At 52.0% G+C, this 20,025-nt stretch overlaps 1 protein-coding gene across 1 annotated transcript in view; it reads right to left on the reverse strand.

The window, feature by feature from the left end:
* NMT2 (N-myristoyltransferase 2) overlaps positions 1 to 19,135 on the reverse strand; it is a 69,493-nt gene extending 50,358 nt beyond the window's left edge. Inside the window, exon 1 of the mRNA XM_073581925.1 lies at positions 18,942 to 19,135. Coding sequence (XP_073438026.1) covers positions 18,942 to 19,051 — 110 coding nt within the window. The 5' untranslated portion in view covers positions 19,052 to 19,135. The remainder of the gene's footprint in view (positions 1 to 18,941) is intronic.
* Positions 19,136 to 20,025: the final 890 nt, after the last annotated feature.

Below are 20,025 nucleotides of genomic sequence, written 5' to 3' on the forward strand. Positions count from 1 at the left end.
GTGTTTCTAGATAAGGTCAGTCGACCTTCTAAGTTACCCCCAAGAATCCTCTGATACCATAAAACTTCACCCTGTAGAGTTCTCGTATGAACTTGGGCCCACTGGACTGCGGGAATGCAGGATGAGAGGGAACCCAACAGGGACATGGCTTTCCTGAGGGACATGGAGGGGTTGTTGGAGGCGTTCAGGACCCGGCCATGCAGGTGCAGCAGCTTCTCTGGGGGCAGACGGCATTCCTGCTTTTTTGAATCTAGGGTTAGGCCTAGAAATTGTTGAATTTTTAATGGCTGCAAACGGGATTTTTTGATATTAAGTAGCCATCCCAACCGCTCTAGAGCCGCCGTTGTTTTCTGTAACTGTTCTAAACACTGCTCGGCTGAACTGCCTATTATAAGGAGGTCATCTAAATAGGGGACGACTAGAATGTTTAGCTCGCGCAGATGGGCCATCACTTCTGCCATCACTTTGGTGAATACTCGAGGCGCAACCGCCACCCCGAAGGGTAGGGCCGCGTACTGGAAGTGCTGGATTGACCCATCCAACTGAACCGCCAGTCTAAGGAAAGATTGGTGTGCTAGACCTATGGGTATATGATAGTAAGCGTCTTTCAGATCTAGGACCACCATGAAGCAGTTTTGAAACAGCATCTTTATTGCGGTGTTGATTGTTTCCATTTTAAATGGACGTACAACCAGGAATTTATTGAGGGCTTTGAGGTTAAATATAGCCCTAAATGAGTCGTCCGGTTTACGGACCAAGAACAGGGGGGAATAGAAGCCTTTCCCCCTCTCTTCCTCTGGAACTCTCGTCAGGACTTTTTTGTCCAGTAGCTCGAGGACCTCGGTCTCCAGGGCAGCTTGTTCTAGCGGGGAAGATTTGAGTGGAGTTACCTTGAACCGATCTTGGGGAACGCAGGCGAACTCTAGGTGCAGTCCTGTAGCTATCACCCCCAGTATCCAGCTGCTATTCGAGATTCTGGCCCAGGCCGGGTAGAAGGCAGATAATCTTCCTCCTACCGGAGCCACTAGTCATTGGGGCGGCTTCTTATTATCCCGTGATGGACCTTCTTGGCGCCCCCCTCCTCCATACATGAAGCCCGTACCTCTGTTTTTTTTGTTGTCCCATCTGTTCTGATCTCTGGCCTGTCTCCTGCGGGAATACCCTTTCCTAGAAAAGGGACGTCTCCAGGATGTATTCGGCAGACTCGGAAATTTCTTTTTCTCATCCCCGGCCTTCTCTAACAGTTCGTCTAGGACGGGGCCGAACAAGTATTCACCCTCACAGGGGATAGAACAGAGACGGGACCTGGCTTGGATATCTCCCGGCCAGCATTTTAACCAGAGGGCTCTTCGGGCCGAATTAGACAAACTTGCAGACCTAGCCGCCATTCTTACTGAGTCCGCCGAGGCATCTGCCAGAAAGGCAGCAGCATTCTGGATAATTGGTAGAGACTTACGGATGGAGGCTCGCGAGGTTCCATCCTTTAGCTGAGAGTCCAATTGATCCAGCCAGACCATCATGCTACTGCTGCATCCAGCTTGGGGGCCTTATCCCATCGACTTACTATTGGGTCCTCAAAGGGGTATCTACGTTTGAAAGCGGGCGGCATAGAACCCCTTTTTTCCGTTTTTTTCCACTCCCTGTCAATCAGGCTCTGGACTTTTTCGTTTAGTGGAAAAGTCTTTTGTTTTCTGGGGTCTAGACCCCCGAACATAATGTCCTGAGCAGACAGTTCTGGCTTTTTTTCTTCTACCCCCATGGTTGACCTTATGGTTTTAATTAATTTATCCGTTTGGTCCAAGGGAAAGCAGAACCGGCTGGAATCCTCTTCGGAAGAAGAAGAGGAGGCCGAGGACTCTGAGGAGATATCTTCCTTCCTAGGGCCGACTGAAGACTCTGAGCCTGAAACACTAGCTCGTCTTCTTTTAGAAGAACCTTCTTTTGATAGGGCTTTTATTTCAGTCCTGATTAATTGCCTCAGGTCTGTAGCGAAGCTTGGAGCTTCTTCCGCTACCTGTATAAATAGGAAAGAGTGTAAGAGTCTGATACTCCACTCACGTTCTACCCCTCATCTCCGTCCCTACCGTCTGTCTCACGCAAGACTGACACAATCTCTTGGGGTGGCCATCTGGTAAGGGGCAACTACAGAGGGCACATTCCTTGTGCTTCTGCTTCCCTGTGGCCTTCTTCCCCTGAGAATCAAACACATAAGGGGACACTGCATCAGGGTACATTCTCGCAGATCTCTTACCCTTGCAGATGAGGACAGGTACCGGATCATGGGGGGCTGCGGGAGGATCCTTTGACCTAGAGGAACTGCTGTGGCTCCGTCCACTTGAACGTCCCTCCTTCCTCTTAGGTTGGTCACTGGGGCGCTTTGCCACGGGCTGCACCTCTTGTGGGTCCATGGGGGCTTCTGTTGTGTCCATCGCTGGGCCTCCAGAAGCACCTCAGCAGCGATGCCTTCTGTCTTAAGAAGGCTCCCCCTCCGGATTAGCAGGACTCTGTCCGGTGTTCGGGCCCCCCATTGGACCGCTCCCCGCGATCCTCCCCCTCCCCTTCAGGTGCCCGGCCCCCTCAGGCGGCGGGCGCGCATCGGCGCGCGTTCACCACAACCGGAAGTCGCCGGCATCCGACTTCCGGTTTCGGCGCTAGGCCCCGCCCCCTTCGCCGCGTCACTTCCCCGCGCGACAGAGGCCGCAGGGACGCGCGGCAAGGGGCTAGAACTGCGCCGCCGGCTCGGAACCGCTGCTCCCTTTGTGGGACACCGCCGGCGGCGCCCGCCCGAACGGACCGCACCCCCGGGGGAAGGAGACACAGGGGGACCCGCTTACCTCACCAGTCCCGTGGAGAAGGCGACCGCCGGACCCTGTCTCCGCCTGCTCTTACCACTGCCGTGGAAATCCTACCCGGACCCACCGTGGCGCATCCAGGGCCCCCAACGAGACCGAGGTAGGAGAACCCCCCGCTACCTGAGTCGGTCCGCTGGCCTGGGATTCGGTTATCCATGACGGACGATCTGTAGGGAGTTCTGTCCTTGTTAGGAACAGGAAACCAACTGATCCGTGGGAGAGGTGCCGCCCTTTTGTATCTGTAGGTTTTCCTGTTCCTAAGAAGGGCGGATCCCCTCTCTCAGGTGGTGCTGTCATGGACGACCGAATAAATGGTCTTCCAATAGTCTTGAAGGAGTTCCCAGAGATGCTTAGCACTTGTTGGCCCTTTTGCCTTCACTCTGCGGTCCAGCTCACCCCAAACCATCTCGATTGGGTTCAGGTCTGGTGACTGTGGAGGCCAGGTCATCTGGGGTAGCACCCCATCACTCTCCTTCTTGATCAAATAGCCCTTACACAGCCTGGAGGTGTGTTTGGGGTCATTGTCCTGTTGAAAAATAAATGATGGTCCAAATAAACGCAAACCGGATGGAATAGCATGCTGCTGCAAGATGCTGTGGTAGCCATGCTGGTTCAGTATGCCTTCAATTTTGAATAAATCCCCAACAGTGTCACCAGCAAAGCACCCCCACACCATCTCACCTCCTCCTCCATGCTTCACGGTGGGGACCAGGCATGTAGAGTCCATCCGTTCACCTTTTCTGCATCGCACAAAGACACGGTGGTTGGAACCAAAGATCTCAAATTTGGACTCATCAGACCAAAGCACCGATTTCCACTGGTCTAATGTCCATTCCTTGTGTTCTTTAGCCCAAACAAGTCTCTTCTGCTTGTTGTCTGTCCTTAGCAGTGGTTTCCTAGCAGCTATTTTACCATGAAGGCCTGCTGCACAAAGTCTCCTCTTAACAGTTGTTGTAGAGATGTGTCTGCTGCTAGAACTCTGTGTGCCATTGACCTGGTCTCTAATCTGAGCTGCTGTTAATCTGCGATTTCTGAGGCTGGTGACTAGGTTGAACTTATCCTCCGCAGCAGAGGTGACTCTTGGTCTTCCTTTCCTGGGGCGGTCCTCATGTGAGCCAGTTTCTTTGTAGCGCTTGATGGTTTTTGACACTGCACTTGGGGACACTTTCAAAGTTTTCCCAATTTTTCGGACTGACTAACCTTCATTTCTTAAAGTAATGATGGCCACTCGTTTTTCTTTACTCAGCTGCTTTTTTCTTGCCATAATACAAATTCTAACAGTCTATTCAGTAGGACTATCAGCTGTGTATCCACCAGACTTCTGCACAACACAACTGATGGTCCCAACCCCATTTATAAGGCAAGAAATCTCACTTATTAAACCTGACAGGGCACACCTGTGAAGTGAAAACCATTTCCGGTGACTACCTCTTGAAGCTCATCAAGAGAATGCCAAGAGTGTGCAAAGCAGAAATCAAAGCAAAAGGTGGCTACTTTGAAGAACCTAGAATATAAGACATACAGTATTTTCAGTTGTTTCACACTTTTTTGTTAATTCATAGTTTTGATGCCTTCAGAGTGAATCTACAATTTTCATAGTCATGAAAATAAAGAAAAAGTTTTGATTGAGAAGGTGTGTCCAAACTTTTGGTCTGTACTGTGTGTGTGTGTGTATATATATATATATATATATATATATATATATATATATATATATATATATATATATATACATACACACACACTCTATGACTTATCTTGGCTAAGATAAAGCCTAGATCCTCAGGCTACATTCACACTATGGGCGTAGCCAGGATCAAACCGGGGGGGCAGAATCTCATACTGTTCCGCAGAATTTCATACTGCACACCTCAGCTGCTGCAGAACCTCATACTGCACACCCCTACACTTGAAAATAAAGCCTGCACCTTAAGAAGATGTGGTGGTGAATGCAGTCTATTTATTCCAACTATCAATTGATGTTGATGTGTTACTGAAGACGAGCAATGCCTGTCCTGGGCGTCCTCTTGGGCAGCTATGAGGTGTACCTGACTGGTGATAAAAAAAAAAAGGAGTGTTAGTCTGTGTGCTATCCGGCTTTCATTCTTTTTGGTACAGATATGATATGGATAGACAGATATAGATAAATGGATATATAGATAGAGCAGATTTCTAATCTGCTTTTGCTATTGAAAACATTATCTATGAGCTCAAAAACCTTTCAGGTGGTGCGGTTTTTTAAAAAGCTGATCTGCTTTTGCAACTGAAAAACGTATCCTCAAAAAACGCAGGAAAAACGCTGTGTGTGAATAGATCAGGAATAGAACAGTCATTTATAGGGCATTTCATAACTTTCCCAAATTCCTATGAAAAAATATTCAGCATATTCTGCATTAAACTACTGTACCCAATTTATTATATATTTTAGGAGTCGGAGTCGGTCCATTTTATACCGACTCCACCAAAATGAGCACCGACTCCGACTCCACAGCCCTGTACTCAGGTCTCTTCATCAGGCATAGACTAATACAAAATCTGAAGAGTCACATATTTATGCACAATACAGCACAGAAAAAATGCAATAGATGAGACAAGTGACGTGAAGCAGAACTATGATTATGGGAGAGGGAGAAACATAAATATTGGACCAGTTCATAGATAAGGAGTCTGGATGTTTTATTGTCCTCTGGTGACATCAATTAAGGAATTTGCTCCTAAGACCTTGTGGGTGCATCACAACACATTAGGAGACCCCAATCAGAGGACAATAAAACATCCGGACTCCTTATCTATGAACTGGTCCAATATTTATGTTTCTCCCTCTCCCATAATCATAATTCTGCTTCACGTCACTTGTCTTATCTATTGCATTTTTTCTGTGCTGTATTGTGTATAAATATGTGACTCTTCAGATTTTGTATTAGTCTATGTCTGAAGAAGAGACCTGAGTAGTCTGGAAAGCTTACAATGTGTTACCATCTTTTCAGTTAGCCATTAAAAGGCATCAACCACTGAGGACTCTCAATTCTGAATATTTTTCTATCTACTGGCTAACATGGTACAAAGACATACATCTTTCCTGTATGAAAAAATATTCAGCACATTCTGCATTGAACTACTGTACCCAATTTATTATATATTTTAGGAGTCGGAGTCGGTCCATTTTATACAGACTCCAACTCCACCAAAATGAGCACAGACTCCGACTCCACAGCCCTGCTGGGAACGGAACGTACCTGGAGCACCGCTAAGGACATCGGGGGCCGTCAGAAGGTGAGAATAACCATATTTTTTTTTACATTCTTTTTTACATTCTTTTACTACTGATGCCGCATAGGCAGCATCAATAGTAAAAAGTTGGTCACACTAGTCAAGCGCTATGCTTGATGAGTGTGACCAACCTGTCCATCACTTTTCCAAGCAATGCTACAAATCACTTGGGAAAGCGCTAGCATTCTGCGAGCTAAAAACGCTTGTGTTTTGTGGGGAAAACGCATACGAATTCCGCATGTGTTTTTCCCACGGCGGGGAATTGCGGAAATTTGATGAACAGAGAATCCTGGTGGATCTATACTTTAAAAACAAGATTCCCTAGAGGTATGAATATAAGACAGGATGTAGCTTATTATATCTAAATTGAAATTTTTCTTTTGCTTTTTCGTTGCGTTTTTTGGAGTTATTTGATTACTGATTATTGCATATTGTTTTATACATTATTTTTTCTTGTTTTATGTATTTTCGATGTGTTGGGGGCTATTTTGCTAAGGATATTATACTGTTATGATGCTTCTTCTATATGTGGCGTGCTATGTACACCTTAGAACATGTACTGGATTAATGATATTCTACACCTGATTGGAGTATGTGTAGAGCAATGATTAAGAGCTGCTAAGCGCGAAACGCGTTTGTTCTGTCCCACCCCTGGTGGTGACAATATGCTGATATTGAAGTTAGTTTTTATATAACTGTCCAATAAAAAGGAATTTTTCCAGAACGGGAAGCTGGATTTCTTCTATTCATCCTGACGACCCTTTTCGTCCCACGTGGATTTAGTATTTTTTTAAATAATAATTATCTGCCCCCATTTTTTTTTTTTGTTGCAATTTTTAAACTATCTGTCCTTGTGTGAATCTTTGTGATGCGTCGTAATACTTTGCAGTGATAATCGCAGGGGCTCGAGCTCAGCAGCCGGCCACGTATAATAGGCACAGTGTTGCCGGTGACATGTGCCAGCCGGCTAGAAGAGAGCACTTGATGGTTTCCTAATTGACTCTAAGGAGCTGAAATAATCCACATCCCGACAGTCGTCGCTCAGAGAGGATTCAGCAAACAGCAAGATTTGTCTAGAAGAGACCACGAGAATGTCAGCAAATCTCTGGTGACAGCGCCACCGGTCCCAAGGCGTACGCGTGACGTCGGTACAGCCCGGTCTCACTCAACACAGATCATAGGAAGCAAGGCTGTGGAGTCGGTAAGCCAAACCTGCGACTCCGACTCCTCAATTTCCCTTACACCGACTCCAACTCCACGACTCCGACTCCCACACATATTGCTTATATTTAAGTGAAAAATTTATTGTAGTACATTGTGAACCTCAGACATTTAATCATTTTTATGATCCAATAATCAAGATAGTTAGATAGAACAGAATATATATTGGTGTACTACCCGGTTTTCATTCTTTTTGGTACAGATACGATTTGGATAGACAGATATGGATAAATGGATAGAGCAGATTTCTAATCTGCTTTTGCTATTGAAAACATTATCTATGAGCTCAAAAACCTTTCAGGTGATGCAGTTTTTTTAAAAAGATGATCAGCTTTTGCAGCTGAAAAACATATCCTCAAAAAACACAGGAAAAACGCTGTGTGTGAATGTAGCCTTAGATCAGGAATAGAACAGCCATTTATAGGACATTTCATAACTTTCCCAAACTCCTATGAAAAAATATTCAGCACATCCTGCATTGAATTACTGTACCCAATTTATTATATATTTTAGGAGTCGGAGTCGGTCCATTTTATACCGACTCCAACTCCGACTCCACCAAAATGAGCACCGACTCCGACTCCACGACTCCGACTCCACAGCCCTGATAGGAAGGCCTGGTGAGAAGAGGGGACTCGGACATTCAGAGACACAACTGTCTCATGATCTTTCTGCATTAATATTTAAAGGGTTTTCCAGGTTCAGAAAACCCGTTCCCAGGTGCAAGTTGCATAAAGGGGTTGTCAGGCCTTAAGCAACTATGTGACTGCAGACTTCGGAAGCCTGACTGCGCACGCACAGCGAGGGTTCTTTGGTGCCGGGAGTGGGCGATCAGGTAACAGCAAGTTTGCATACTACCGGCCACATTCCGACTAGACTTGTCTGGTTTTCCCTCAATTTACCTGCATTGAGCGAGGCTGTGCACGTCTAGTCGGAACGTGACCAAATATATGCAAATCACAAACTTGGTTCACTCGTACGTTGCCAAGGGATGATCACAAGTCTGCAGTCACACAAAGTAAATGCAAGCCTGTACCCTAAGGCTGGACAACCCTTTTTTTTTTAACAAAAAAACAAAGCTGTGCTTTACTTACACTTCCCATGTAACGCGGGGAGTTTCCGATGCTGCTCCTGGTGTCTTATAGTCATCACCACTGAGCAAAACACAGAAGAACAAGGTGTTCGGTGCTCAAGAGACATGGTCGAGATTAGGAGTCTCAGCCCAACCACCACTGAGCAAGACACAGACGTACAAAGGTGTTCAGTTCTCAAGACATACGACCAAGGTGAGGAGGCCGAGCCTGACCACCACTGAACAAAACACAGACGTACAAGGTGTTCAGTTCTCAAGAGACATGGTCAAGATTAGGAGTCTCAGCCCGACCACCACTGAACAAAACACAGAAGTACAAGGTGTTCAGTTCTCAAGAGACATGGTCGAGATTAGGAGTCTCAGCCCGACCACCACTGAACAAAACACAGACGTACAAGGTGTTCAGTTCTCAAGAGACATGGTCAAGATTAGGAGTCTCAGCCCGACCACCACTGAGCAAGACACAGAAGTACAAGGTGTTCAGTTCTCAAGAGACATGGTCGAGATTAGGAGTCTCAGCCCGACCACCACTGAGCAAGACACAGAAGTACAAGGTGTTCAGTTCTCAAGAGACATGGTCGAGATTAGGAGTCTCAGCCCAACCACCACTGAGCAAGACACAGACGTACAAAGGTGTTCAGTTCTCAAGACATACGACCGAGGTGAGGAGGCCGAGCCTGACCACCACTGAACAAAACACAGACGTACAAGGTGTTCAGTTCTCAAGAGACATGGTCAAGATTAGGAGTCTCAGCCCGACCACCACTGAACAAAACACAGAAGTACAAGGTGTTCAGTTCTCAAGAGACATGGTCAAGATTAGGAGTCTCAGCCCGACCACCACTGAACAAAACACAGAAGTACAAGGTGTTCAGTTCTCAAGAGACATGGTCGAGATTAGGAGTCTCAGCCCGACCACCACTGAACAAAACACAGAAGTACAAGGTGTTCAGTTCTCAAGAGACATGGTCGAGATTAGGAGTCTCAGCCCGACCACCACTGAGCAAGACACAGAAGTACAAGGTGTTCAGTTCTCAAGAGACATGGTCGAGATTAGGAGTCTCAGCCCAACCACCACTGAGCAAGACACAGACGTACAAAGGTGTTCAGTTCTCAAGACATACGACCGAGGTGAGGAGGCCGAGCCTGACCACCACTGAACAAAACACAGACGTACAAGGTGTTCAGTTCTCAAGAGACATGGTCAAGATTAGGAGTCTCAGCCCGACCACCACTGAACAAAACACAGAAGTACAAGGTGTTCAGTTCTCAAGAGACATGGTCAAGATTAGGAGTCTCAGCCCGACCACCACTGAACAAAACACAGAAGTACAAGGTGTTCAGTTCTCAAGAGACATGGTCAAGATTAGGAGTCTCAGCCCGACCACCACTGAGCAAGACACAGAAGTACAAGGTGTTCAGTTCTCAAGAGACATGGTCAAGATTAGGAGTCTCAGCCCGACCACCACTGAACAAAACACAGAAGTACAAGGTGTTCAGTTCTCAAGAGACATGGTCAAGATTAGGAGTCTCAGCCCGACCACCACTGAACAAAACACAGACGTACAAGGTGTTCAGTTCTCAAGAGACATGGTCAAGATTAGGAGTCTCAGCCCGACCACCACTGAGCAAGACACAGAAGTACAAGGTGTTCAGTTCTCAAGAGACATGGTCGAGATTAGGAGTCTCAGCCCGACCACCACTGAGCAAGACAGAAGGAGAAATGTCAAAACCAAGAAATTTTGAGTAAGAATTTAACAAAGGTTTTACAGAATGATGAAATGAGAGTGACTCCTGATGGGCCAGGTGGATCAGTAACGGGCACAGACCTCCTCCTCCTCCAGGTGCCAGTAAGGTAGAGGTGGACACCGCTTTGGGCCGTTTTATTAAAGATGAACTAGGTGGACATTTTTCGGGTTGAAGATGGAATCAAGATCAACTAGCAAACCTCCTGCCAGTGTTTAGAAGACACGTTCTTCAAGCAGTGGTACAGAAAAAAAAATCTACAGCTTTAAAGAAAAACAGGATTTTTCTGCAGGACAAAGCTCCAATCCTCCTCACCTCGGCCATGTCTGTGAGCACCTTGTACACTTCTGCTCCTGGTCGCTTCATGTTTGATTCTTCTCGTATATTTGTCTGCTAATGTGCGTCTTCTTTGCTCCACACGGTGTTTCCTACCTTGTTGACTGAGGGTGTGTGCACACGCTGCGGATCCTGCTGCGGTGTACAGTACCTTTATTTCCTATGTAAAAAAAAACCCGCTGTGCACATGCTGCAGATTTTTTCGCGCAGTTTTGCTGCAGGTTACAATCCGCAGCATGTCAATTCTTTGTGCGGTTTCCGCTGCGGTTTCACACCTTATCATTATGAAGTGTGAAACCGCAGGGCAAAACCGCAGGCTAATCCGCAGGACTTTTGTCCTGTGGATTTCTCTACAAAATCCGCACAACCAAAAAACTACTTGTGCACTTACCCTTACATACATATATATATATATGAGAAAAAAAATAAAGCTGCTAGGACGGTCCAGCCAATCACCGACCACAATCCAACAGAAAATTTATGGAAGGAACTAAAATAACAATAGAAGCACAAAATAAAAACATCTAACCAATGTTAGGAGAATGATACAATATAAAGGGGTTGCCGATCACACCAAATTAATCATCTATCCATAGGAAGGATAGGTCATCAATATGAGATCAGACATCCAACGCCCACCTATTATATACTGCAGCACAGCTCCTATTCACAAGAATCACTGAGTGCAGCTCTGGGGTATAATACAGGATGTAACTCAGGATCAGTAATGTAATGTATGTACACAGTGACTGCACCAGCAGAATAGTGAGTGCAGCTCTGGAGTATAATACAGGATGTAACTCAGGATCAGTAATGAAATGTATGTACACAGTGACTGCACCAGCAGAATAGTGAGTGCAGCTCTGGAGTATAATACAGGATGTAACTCAGGATCAGTAATGAAATGTATGTACACAGTGACTGCACCAGCAGAATAGTGAGTGCAGCTCTGGAGTATAATACAGGATGTAACTCAGGATCAGTAATGTAATGTATGTACACAGTGACTGCACCAGCAGAGTAGTGAGGGCAGCTCTGGGGTATAATACAGGATGTAACTCAGGATCAGTAATGTAATGTATGTACATGTACACAGTGACTGCACCAGCAGAATAGTGAGTGCAGCTCTGGAGTATAATATAGGATGTAACTCAGGATCAGTAATGTAATGTATGTACACAGTGACTGCACCAGCATAATAGTGAGTGCAGCTCTGGAGTATAATACAGGATGTAACTCAGGATCTGTAATGTAATGTATGTACACAGTGACTGCACCAACAGAATAGTGAGTGCAGCTCTGGAGTATAATACAGGATGTAACTCAGGATCAGTAATGTAATGTATGTACATGTACACAGTGACTGCACCAGCAGAATAGCGAGTGCAGCTCTGGAGTATAATACAGGATGTAACTCAGGATCTGTAATGTAATGTATGTACACAGTGACTGCACCAACAGAATAGTGAGTGCAGCTCTGGGGTATAATACAGGATGTAACTCAGGATCAGTAACGTAATGTATGTACACAGTGACTGCACCAGCAGAATAGTGAGTGCAGCTCTGGGGTATAATACAGGATGTAACTCAGGATCAGTAATGTATGTACACAGTGACTGCACCAGCAGAATAGTGAGTGCAGCTCTGGAGTATAATACAGGATGTAACTCAGGATCAGTAATGTAATGTATGTACATGTACACAGTGACTGCACCAGCAGAATAGTGAGTGCAGCTCTGGAGTATAATACAGGATGTAACTCAGGATCAGTAACGTAATGTATGTACACAGTGACTGCACCAGCAGAATAGTGAGTGCAGCTCTGGGGTATAATACAGGATGTAACTCAGGATCAGTAATGTATGTACACAGTGACTGCACCAGCAGAATAGTGAGTGCAGCTCTGGAGTATAATACAGGATGTAAATCAGGATCAGTAATATAATGTATGGACACAGTGACTGCACCAGCAGAATAGCAAGTGCAGCTCTGGAGTATAATACAGGATGTAACTCAGGATCTGTAATGTAACGTATGTACACAGTGACTGCACCAGCAGAATAGTGAGTGCAGCTCTGGGGTATAATACAGGATGTAACTCAGGATCAGTAATGTATGTACACAGTGACTGCACCAGCAGAATAGTGAGTGCAGCTCTGGAGTATAATACATTATGTAACTCAGGATCAGTAATGAAATGTATGTACACAGTGACTGTACCAGCAGAATAGTGAGTGCAGCTCTGGAGTATAATACAGGATGTAACTCAGGATCAGTTACGTAATGTATGTACACAGTGACTGCACCAGCAGAATAGTGAGTGCAGCTCTGGGGTATAATACAGGATGTAACTCAGGATCAGTAATGTAATGTATGTACATGTACACAGTGACTGCACCAGCAGAATAGTGAGTGCAGCTCTGGAGTATAATACAGGATGTAACTCAGGATCAGTAACGTAATGTATGTACACAGTGACTGCACCAGCAGAATAGTGAGTGCAGCTCTGGTGTATAATACAGGATGTAACTCAGGATCAGTAATGTAAGAATAGTGAGTGCAGCTCTGGGGTATAATACAGGATGTAACTCAGGATCAGTAATGTAATGTATGTACATGTACACAGTGACTGCACCAGCAGAATAGTGAGTGCAGCTCTGGAGTATAATACAGGATGTAACTCAGGATCAGTAATGTAATGTGTGTACACAGTGACTGCAGCAGCAGAATAGTAAGTGGAGCTCTGGAGTATAATAAAGGATGTGACTCAGGATCAGTAATGTAATATATGTACACAGTGACTGCACCAGCAGAATAGTGAGAGCAGCTCTGGAGTATAATACAGGATGTAACTCAGGATCAGTAATGTATGTACACAGTGACTGCACCAGCAGAATAGTGAGTGCAGCTCTGGGGTATGATATATGAATTGCTAATGTAGGTGGGGTTGGTCCAGGACCACCATTTATCATACAGTGGTCAGGAGAGGGGATGTGCTAGGATGACCGCACACTGGTGCCGTGGCTTTGCTATAGGGCTATTGGTGGGGTTCACATGCTGTGATTACAGGGTAGTTTTGCCCTCCCACCAGACATGACAGCAAAAACGTCTCAGTCTCCTGTTCACCCATGTGTGAAGCCAAAAACCTCAAGCTCAGCGAGGCTGCATCCAATCAATGACAGCAAGGATATCTGCTGCTCCAGGCACCGAATCCATGCACAGACTCCAGATTACTATGTCACCGCATAACTACAACTCCCAGCATGCCCAAAGAGACACAACCTGCTACAATGAATTGAGGTTTGTTTTCTAGGTGAGAGGTGAAGGGCCCGGACCCCACAGATCTGCACATTTCTACAGAGCAGGAAACCGGTCGGCCTTTATCCGAGCAGTCAGAGCGGGAGACTGCAAATGTACCCAAGGTGAGCAGAGCCAGCGCCACCTGGGCATCACAAGCTCTGCAGGTGGAGGGCAGGTGCCTTCTTCTAGGGCAAACAAACTCCTGGCTGTAGGCACCCAAGCGAGATATATGCGCAGGCCGGGAGCATGAACTGGGCACCAAGCAAGAAGTGGGCACAATGGCAATCCATTCACAAAGGTGGGTGTGCCATGCACAGTGAGTGGGCACAGCAGGGTATAGAGGAAGGGCAGCATGGCACAGGAAGGGGGTACAATTGTACAGGATGGGCTCGTCAGAGGTGGGTACCAAGGTACAGGATGGGGGGCTGCAGTGGTGTAACTCAGGGCCCCTGGGTACTGGATGGAGGGGCTGCAGAGGTGGGTACCTGGGTACTGCATGGGGGGCTGCAGAGGTGGGTACCTGGGTACTGCATGGGGGGCAGTAGAGGTGGGCACTTGGGTATTGGATGGGGGGGGGCAGCAGTGGTGGGCCCCTGGGTACAGGATGGGGGGCTGCAGAGGTGGGCCCCTGGGTACAGGATGGGGGGCAGCAGAGGTGGGCCCCTGGGTACAGGATGGGGGGCTGCAGAGGTGGGCCCCTGGGTGCAGGATGGGGGGCTGCAGAGGTGGGCCCCTGGGTGCAGGATGGGGGGCTGCAGAGGTGGGCCCCTGGGTGCAGGATGGGGGGGCTGCAGAGGTGGGCCCCTGGGTACTGGATGGGGGGGCTGCAGAGGTGGGCCCCTGGGTACTGGATGGGGGGGCTGCAGAGGTGGGCCCCTGGGTACTGGATGGGGGGGCTGCAGAGGTGGGCCCCTGGGTACTGGATGGGGGGGCTGCAGAGGTGGGCCCCTGGATACTGGATGGGGGGGCTGCAGAGGTGGGCCCCTGGGTACTGGATGGGGGGGCTGCAGAGGTGGGCCCCTGGGTACTGGATGGGGGGGCTGCAGAGGTGGGCCCCTGGGTACTGGATGGGGGGGCTGCAGAGGTGGGCCCCTGGGTACTGGATGGGGGGGGCTGCAGAGGTGGGCCCCTGGGTACTGGATGGGGGGGCTGCAGAGGTGGGCCCCTGGGTACTGGATGGGGGGGCTGCAGAGGTGGGCCCCTGGGTACTGGATGGGGGGGCTGCAGAGGTGGGCCCCTGGGTACTGGATGGGGGGGCTGCAGAGGTGGGCCCCTGGGTACTGGATGGGGGGGCTGCAGAGGTGGGCCCCTGGGTACTGGATGGGGGGGCTGCAGAGGTGGGCCCCTGGGTACTGGATGGGGGGGCTGCAGAGGTGGGCCCCTGGGTACTGGATGGGGGGGCTGCAGAGGTGGGCCCCTGGGTACTGGATGGGGGGGCTGCAGAGGTGGGCCCCTGGGTACAGGATGGGGGGGCTGCAGAGGTGGGCCCCTGGGTACAGGATGGGGGGGCTGCAGAGGTGGGCCCCTGGGTACAGGATGGGGGGGCTGCAGAGGTGGGCCCCTGGGTACAGGATGGGGGGGCTGCAGAGGTGGGCCCCTGGGTACAGGATGGGGGGCAGCAGAGGTGGGCCCCTGGGTACAGGATGGGGGGCAGCAGAGGTGGGCCCCTGGGTACAGGATGGGGGGCTGCAGAGGTGGGCCCCTGGGTACAGGATGGGGGGCTGCAGAGGTGGTCCCCTGGGTACTGCATGGGGGGCTGCAGAGGTGGGCCCCTGGGTACTGCATGGGGGGCTGCAGAGGTGGCCCCCTGGGTACTGCATGGGGGGCTGCAGAGGTGGGCCCCTGGGTACTGCAGAGGTGGGCCCCTGGGTACTGCATGGGGGGCTGCAGAGGTGGGCCCCTGGGTACTGGATGGGGGGCAGCAGAGGTGGGCCCCTGGGTACAGGATGGGGGGCTGCAGAGGTGGGCCCCTGGGTACAGGATGGGGGGCAGCAGAGGTGGGGCCCTGGGTACAGGATGGGGGGCAGCAGAGGTGGGCCCCTGGGTACTGGATGGGGGGGCTGCAGAGGTGGGCCCCTGGGTACTGGATGGGGGGGCTGCAGAGGTGGGCCCCTGGGTACTGCATGGGGGGCTGCAGAGGTGGGCCCCTGGGTACTGCAGAGGTGGGCCCCTGGGTACTGCATGGGGGGCTGCAGAGGTGGGCCCCTGGGTACTGGATGGGGGGCAGCAGAGGTGGGCCCCTGGGTACAGGATGGGGGGCTGCAGAGGTGGGCCCCTGGGTACAGGATGGGGGGCAGCAGAGGTGGGCCCCTGGGTACAGGATGGGGGGCTGCAGAGGTGGGCCCCTGGGTACTGGATGGGGGGGCTGCAGAGGTGGGCCCCTGGGTACTGCATGGGGGGCTGCAGAGGTGGGCCCCTGGGTACTGCATGGGGGGCTGCAGAGGTGGGCCCCTGGGTACTGCATGGGGGGCTGCAGAGGTGGGCCCCTGGGTACTGCATGGGGGGCTGCAGAGGTGGGCCCCTGGGTACTGGATGGGGGGGCTGCAGAGGTGGGCCCCTGGGTACTGGATGGGGGGGCTGCAGAGGTGGGCCCCTGGGTACTGGATGGGGGGGCTGCAGAGGTGGGCCCCTGGGTACAGGATGGGGGGGCTGCAGAGGTGGGCCCCTGGGTACAGGATGGGGGGGCTGCAGAGGTGGGCCCCTGGGTACAGGATGGGGGGCAGCAGAGGTGGGCCCCTGGGTACAGGATGGGGGGCAGCAGAGGTGGGCCCCTGGGTACAGGATGGGGGGCAGCAGAGGTGGGCCCCTGGGTACAGGATGGGGGGCTGCAGAGGTGGTCCCCTGGGTACTGCATGGGGGGCTGCAGAGGTGGGCCCCTGGGTACTGCATGGGGGGCTGCAGAGGTGGCCCCCTGGGTACTGCATGGGGGGCTGCAGAGGTGGGCCCCTGGGTACTGCAGAGGTGGGCCCCTGGGTACTGCATGGGGGGCTGCAGAGGTGGGCCCCTGGGTACTGGATGGGGGGCTGCAGAGGTGGGCCCCTGGGTACTGGATGGGGGGCAGCAGAGGTGGGCCCCTGGGTACAGGATGGGGGACTGCAGAGGTGGGCCCCTGGGTACAGGATGGGGGGCAGCAGAGGTGGGGCCCTGGGTACAGGATGGGGGGCAGCAGAGGTGGGCCCCTGGGTACTGGATGGGGGGGCTGCAGAGGTGGGCCCCTGGGTACTGGATGGGGGGGCTGCAGAGGTGGGCCCCTGGGTACTGCATGGGGGGCTGCAGAGGTGGGCCCCTGGGTACTGCAGAGGTGGGCCCCTGGGTACTGCATGGGGGGCTGCAGAGGTGGGCCCCTGGGTACTGCATGGGGGGCTGCAGAGGTGGGCCCCTGGGTACTGCAGAGGTGGGCCCCTGGGTACAGGATGGGGGGCAGCAGAGGTGGGCCCCTGGGTACAGGATGGGGGGCTGCAGAGGTGGGCCCCTGGGTACTGGATGGGGGGGCTGCAGAGGTGGGCCCCTGGGTACTGCATGGGGGGCTGCAGAGGTGGGCCCCTGGGTACTGCATGGGGGGCTGCAGAGGTGGGCCCCTGGGTACTGCATGGGGGGCTGCAGAGGTGGGCCCCTGGGTACTGCATGGGGGGGCTGCAGAGGTGGGCCCCTGGGTACTGGATGGGGGGGCTGCAGAGGTGGGCCCCTGGGTACTGGATGGGGGGGCTGCAGAGGTGGGCCCCTGGGTACAGGATGGGGGGGCTGCAGAGGTGGGCCCCTGGGTACAGGATGGGGGGGCTGCAGAGGTGGGCCCCTGGGTACAGGATGGGGGGGCTGCAGAGGTGGGCCCCTGGGTACAGGATGGGGGGCAGCAGAGGTGGGCCCCTGGGTACAGGATGGGGGGCAGCAGAGGTGGGCCCCTGGGTACAGGATGGGGGGCTGCAGAGGTGGTCCCCTGGGTACTGCATGGGGGGCTGCAGAGGTGGGCCCCTGGGTACTGCATGGGGGGCTGCAGAGGTGGCCCCCTGGGTACTGCATGGGGGGCTGCAGAGGTGGGCCCCTGGGTACTGCAGAGGTGGGCCCCTGGGTACTGCATGGGGGGCTGCAGAGGTGGGCCCCTGGGTACTGGATGGGGGGCAGCAGAGGTGGGCCCCTGGGTACAGGATGGGGGACTGCAGAGGTGGGCCCCTGGGTACAGGATGGGGGGCAGCAGAGGTGGGGCCCTGGGTACAGGATGGGGGGCAGCAGAGGTGGGCCCCTGGGTACTGGATGGGGGGGCTGCAGAGGTGGGCCCCTGGGTACTGGATGGGGGGGCTGCAGAGGTGGGCCCCTGGGTACTGCATGGGGGGCTGCAGAGGTGGGCCCCTGGGTACTGCAGAGGTGGGCCCCTGGGTACTGGATGGGGGGGCTGCAGAGGTGGGCCCCTGGGTACTGGATGGGGGGCAGCAGAGGTGGGCCCCTGGGTACAGGATGGGGGGCAGCAGAGGTGGGCCCCTGGGTACAGGATGGGGGGGCTGCAGAGGTGGGCCCCTGGGTACTGGATGGGGGGGCTGCAGAGGTGGGCCCCTGGGTACAGGATGGGGGGCTGCAGAGGTGGGCCCCTGGGTACAGGATGGGGGGCTGCAGAGGTGGGCCCCTGGGTACTGGATGGGGGGGCTGCAGAGGTGGGCCCCTGGGTACAGGATGGGGGGCAGCAGAGGTGGGCCCCTGGGTACAGGATGGGGGGGCTGCAGAGGTGGGCCCCTGGGTACTGGATGGGGGGGCTGCAGAGGTGGGCCCCTGGGTACAGGATGGGGGGCAGCAGAGGTGGGCCCCTGGGTACAGGATGGGGGGCTGCAGAGGTGGGCCCCTGGGTACTGGATGGGGGGGCTGCAGAGGTGGGCCCCTGGGTACTGCATGGGGGGCTGCAGAGGTGGGCCCCTGGGTACTGGATGGGGGCACCACCATGGAAAGTTATCCGGCGGTGCTCGGGGTGCTGCCAGCTCCGGAGGCCTCGGATGCAGCCGGGCACATGAGCAGTCTCCTGTAGTGACGTGTGTCCAGCATGTTATGTGCAGGCGGCAGCACACACTGCACCATCACACAATGCCGCCTGCAGCAGCAGCCCCGAGCCCGCACCCTCCGCTCCCCGCCTCCCTGCTCACCCCTTAGCATGCTCGGCCTCGTCCTCGTTGTCACCGTCTATACCGCAGGTGTCCTGATCATCCAGCTCCAGGCTCTGCTGGCTGGCCGCCGACTCACTGTCCTCCGCCATCACGACACAGAGAGAGGACTGAGCCCGAGCAGGGCACGATGCATCCTGCACAGCGGCCTCTGGCGGCCAGGAGAGAAAAGACACCGCACTGCTGCTCTACCATCAACACCACAAACCTGCAAGGCGTCGTCTCACCACAAGAGGGCGCCCACACTGAGCGGAGCCAGGGTCATTCTCACAGTCTGCACCTGGGCAGCAGCAGAGGTGACAATGTATTATTATTATTATTTATTTATTTATTTTTTTATATAGCGCTAACATATTCCGCAGCGCTTTACAGTTTGCACACATTTCATCACTGTCCCCGATGGGGCTCACAATCTGAATTCCCTATCAGTATGTCTTTGGAGTGTGGGAGGAAACCGGAGTGCCCGGAGGAAACCCACGCAAACACGGGGAGCACATACACACTCCTTGCAGATGTTGTCCTTGGTGGGATTCGAACCCAGGACCTTGCTAACCACTGAGCCACCGTGCTGCCCAATGTGAGCGACTTATTACATGTCCTGTACGTTATATTATATATTCTGTAGATTAAACACTATATTACATGTCCCGTAGATTCTACATTACAGTGGGTACAGAAAGTATTCAGACCCCATTATATTTTTCACTCTCTGTTTCATTGCAGCCATTTGGTAAATTCAAAAAACTTCATTTTTTTCCTCAGTAATGTACGCTCTGCACCCCATCTTGACTGAAAAAAACAGAAATGTAGAAATTTTTGCAAATTTATTAAAAAATAAAAACTGAAATATCACACGGTCATAAGTATTCAGACCCTTTGCTCAGTATTGAGGAGAAGCACCTTTTCAGCTAGTACAGCCATGAGTCTTCTTGGGAATGATGCTACAAGTTTTTCACACCTGGATTTGGGGATCCTCCGCCATTCTTCCTTGCAGATCCTCTCCAGTTCCGTCAGGTTTGGATGGTGAATGTTGTGGACAGCCATTGTCAGGTCTCTCCAGAGATGC

The sequence above is a fragment of the Dendrobates tinctorius genome, unplaced genomic scaffold, assembly GCF_039654945.1.
Source record: "Dendrobates tinctorius isolate UK_male_01 unplaced genomic scaffold, ASM3965494v1 ptg000070l, whole genome shotgun sequence".
In the NCBI taxonomy this organism is placed as follows: domain Eukaryota; kingdom Metazoa; phylum Chordata; class Amphibia; order Anura; family Dendrobatidae; genus Dendrobates; species Dendrobates tinctorius.